The sequence below is a fragment of the Chaetura pelagica genome, unplaced genomic scaffold, assembly GCF_000747805.2.
Source record: "Chaetura pelagica isolate M959 unplaced genomic scaffold, ChaPel_1.0 scaffold90, whole genome shotgun sequence".
NCBI classification, from domain to species: domain Eukaryota; kingdom Metazoa; phylum Chordata; class Aves; order Apodiformes; family Apodidae; genus Chaetura; species Chaetura pelagica.
The window spans coordinates 17080469-17082833 of record NW_009953496.1 but is presented as its reverse complement, the minus strand read 5'-3'; the positions used below and the strand labels follow the sequence as shown (position 1 = coordinate 17082833).

Below are 2365 nucleotides of genomic sequence, written 5' to 3'. Positions count from 1 at the left end.
GGGAAAGAGATGCTTTTCTGCAGAGCAAGTTCTCCTGAGCAGGATCTGGGCACCTGGAGACCCTCAAGGGCTGTGAGGACATCCTTAGGTGCAGGAAGCACTGCCGTACCCTTGGAGAGACAGCATGGAGAGAGATGTGCCCCAAGGTCCTCCACTGACATGGAGAAGGTGCCTCATAAAAGCAAATACACCTTCCTCTGTTCCCCCTGGGTTTTGCCAGGGTTCATAAGAGGAAGGTACATCACCTCTGCCTGGTGTGCCTTGCTTGCTCTCTGGATCTCCAGGAGGGCTCTGAAGGCAGAAGTGTGCTTCAGAGGACTTACAGAAGCACTGACATGAAAACATCAGCTCTACTCTGTGCTGAAGCACTTGTGAAAGCATCTACAGAGATGCTGTGGACTGCTGTGTGCCTGATGGAGGGAACTGGATAGAGCAGTAAGGCTGTCTCCAGTGACCTTCCTTGCAGAGGCTGTGTTACACACAAGCTGTATGCCACCAGTCTTCACATGCAGTTTATCTTTTCATGTGCTAGAGATGGTGCATCCTGCCCAGCCTCATGATCAGGAAAGCAAATGGTGCCCCTTCAGGTACAGGCAAAAGGGATAATTAGGCTGGGTGGGGGCAGACTTCTTAAATGGAGGACATGGGGAAGTAGGGGGGTCCAGGAGCCCAAGAAGTAGATAAAAAGAGTGAACAACGGAAGTTAAACTCATTTGAATGCAATACAAATTTAGGAGCTGCAGATACTTCTACTGGAAATACTCAAAAGGACACTAAAAAACAGGGCTCAGGAGTGATTCTCATGGAGACACACTGACTTGGATGGGACAGTCAGAGAGTACAGGGTAGACTGGTGGTTGTCTGTTGACACAAGCGCCTGGGAACATGAGCATAAGAAAAAGCAGCTGAGCCACTAACAAATACAGAAACAATTATTTTCATATCACTGGTTAAATTCTGCTCCCGTGAGCACTCAAACAGTCCTCACCTAGAAATGTTACTGAGACACGTGGGTTGTTTTCTTTATACCTGAGCCTGCTGGTCTTACTGAGGTCAGGTTCCCTCAAGACATGTATTTGTCTTTCCCTTCCTACGACATCTTCCTGGTGTTCTTACTCTGAATTGTGTGAGAGCAGGAACAGACCACAGGTGCAACAAAAACCTAATTTGGGGCTGCTTTTCAGCAGGTCTGACTCTGGTGCAGTCAGAGTGGTACCATTTACCCTCATCCGGCTTCACAGTTCATGGCATTCTGCCAGGTTTTTCTTGATTAAACCATCATATTTGTGTTCTGCCAAGACAGGCTGCGACCAACTAATTCAGGAGTGGTTTGACATGCAGAACCTGTGTTGCTGAATCTGCAAAAAGTCTCCTGAAAAGTTTCAATTTTAGTGTGATCACAAGAGACCAAGGAGGAGAACTTCAGAAAAAACGTATGAGCTCGAAAGAGAGCAAGTGATAGGATGTTTTCCCTATGGTGTCAGTGGGTCTCTAGCTGAAGGTGGGCTGGGTCCTACATCAGGCTGTTGGAATTTCTTTTCATGGAGGAAAGCAGCTGGAATGAGCTTTGCTGTTCTGGCAGTCAGCAAAATCACTGTAATTAAATGGGTGCAAAAGCAGAATATTAAAAGAAGCGAGACCTCTAAGTACTCATCAGAAAGGACAGCATAGAAGGAGTGTTCTGAAAGGAATTCGAGTCTACAAAATTATAAACCAATAATTAGGGCAATTAGAGAAGTTATTAAATAGCTAGAACAAAGGACCCAGAAGAATAATTCTTGTGTGCTGCTCCCTCCCCCAATGAAATTTGTTTGTGGGGTAAAAAATAAAAAGAAAGTATTGAAAAGATTAAGCATAATATTATTGTAGTGAAAATCTAACTTGAAAGCAACCAGTTTAAAAAAATCTCTTAGCTTTGCCGAAGCCCACTGTGGTGTCAGGTATATCAGCATGATTTTATTTCCAGATGCTTCTTCAGAATACACTGGCAGCAGATCCCACGGGCTGTGAAAGTGAGGTCTAACAATTCTCTCAGTGTAAAGCAGGGCTTGGGCAAAAGCCAGTGAAACAAACCCAGACCTGTGACCTGGCACCCCTGTTCGGTTTGCCTCTAGAACGCTCTGGCTCTAAAGAGAGGCTCTTGCTACAGCACCTGCTTCATTATCTGTATTAACTGGATGCATTCGGGAGGGTCTGGAAAGGGACGTGTTTTATTTCATGCTGCTGAGCCACCTCCCGCCTGACTAACCCACCCCTTGCCTTCCCAAGCCTCTGACAGGTGCGGTGCAGGAGCCTTTGCCTCCTCTTCTTCCCCAGCCCGACACCGACATCCTGCCTGCGGATCTCGGGGGACACTTAAGGCACC

At 46.6% G+C, this 2365-nt stretch overlaps 1 protein-coding gene across 1 annotated transcript in view; it reads left to right on the top strand.

The window, feature by feature from the left end:
- GCM1 (glial cells missing homolog 1 (Drosophila)) overlaps window positions 1-2365 on the top strand; it is a 10843-nt gene that overhangs the window by 5916 nt on the left and 2562 nt on the right. The window contains exon 5 of the mRNA XM_009999264.1: window positions 2269-2360. Coding sequence (XP_009997566.1) covers window positions 2269-2360 — 92 coding nt within the window. The remainder of the gene's footprint in view (window positions 1-2268; window positions 2361-2365) is intronic.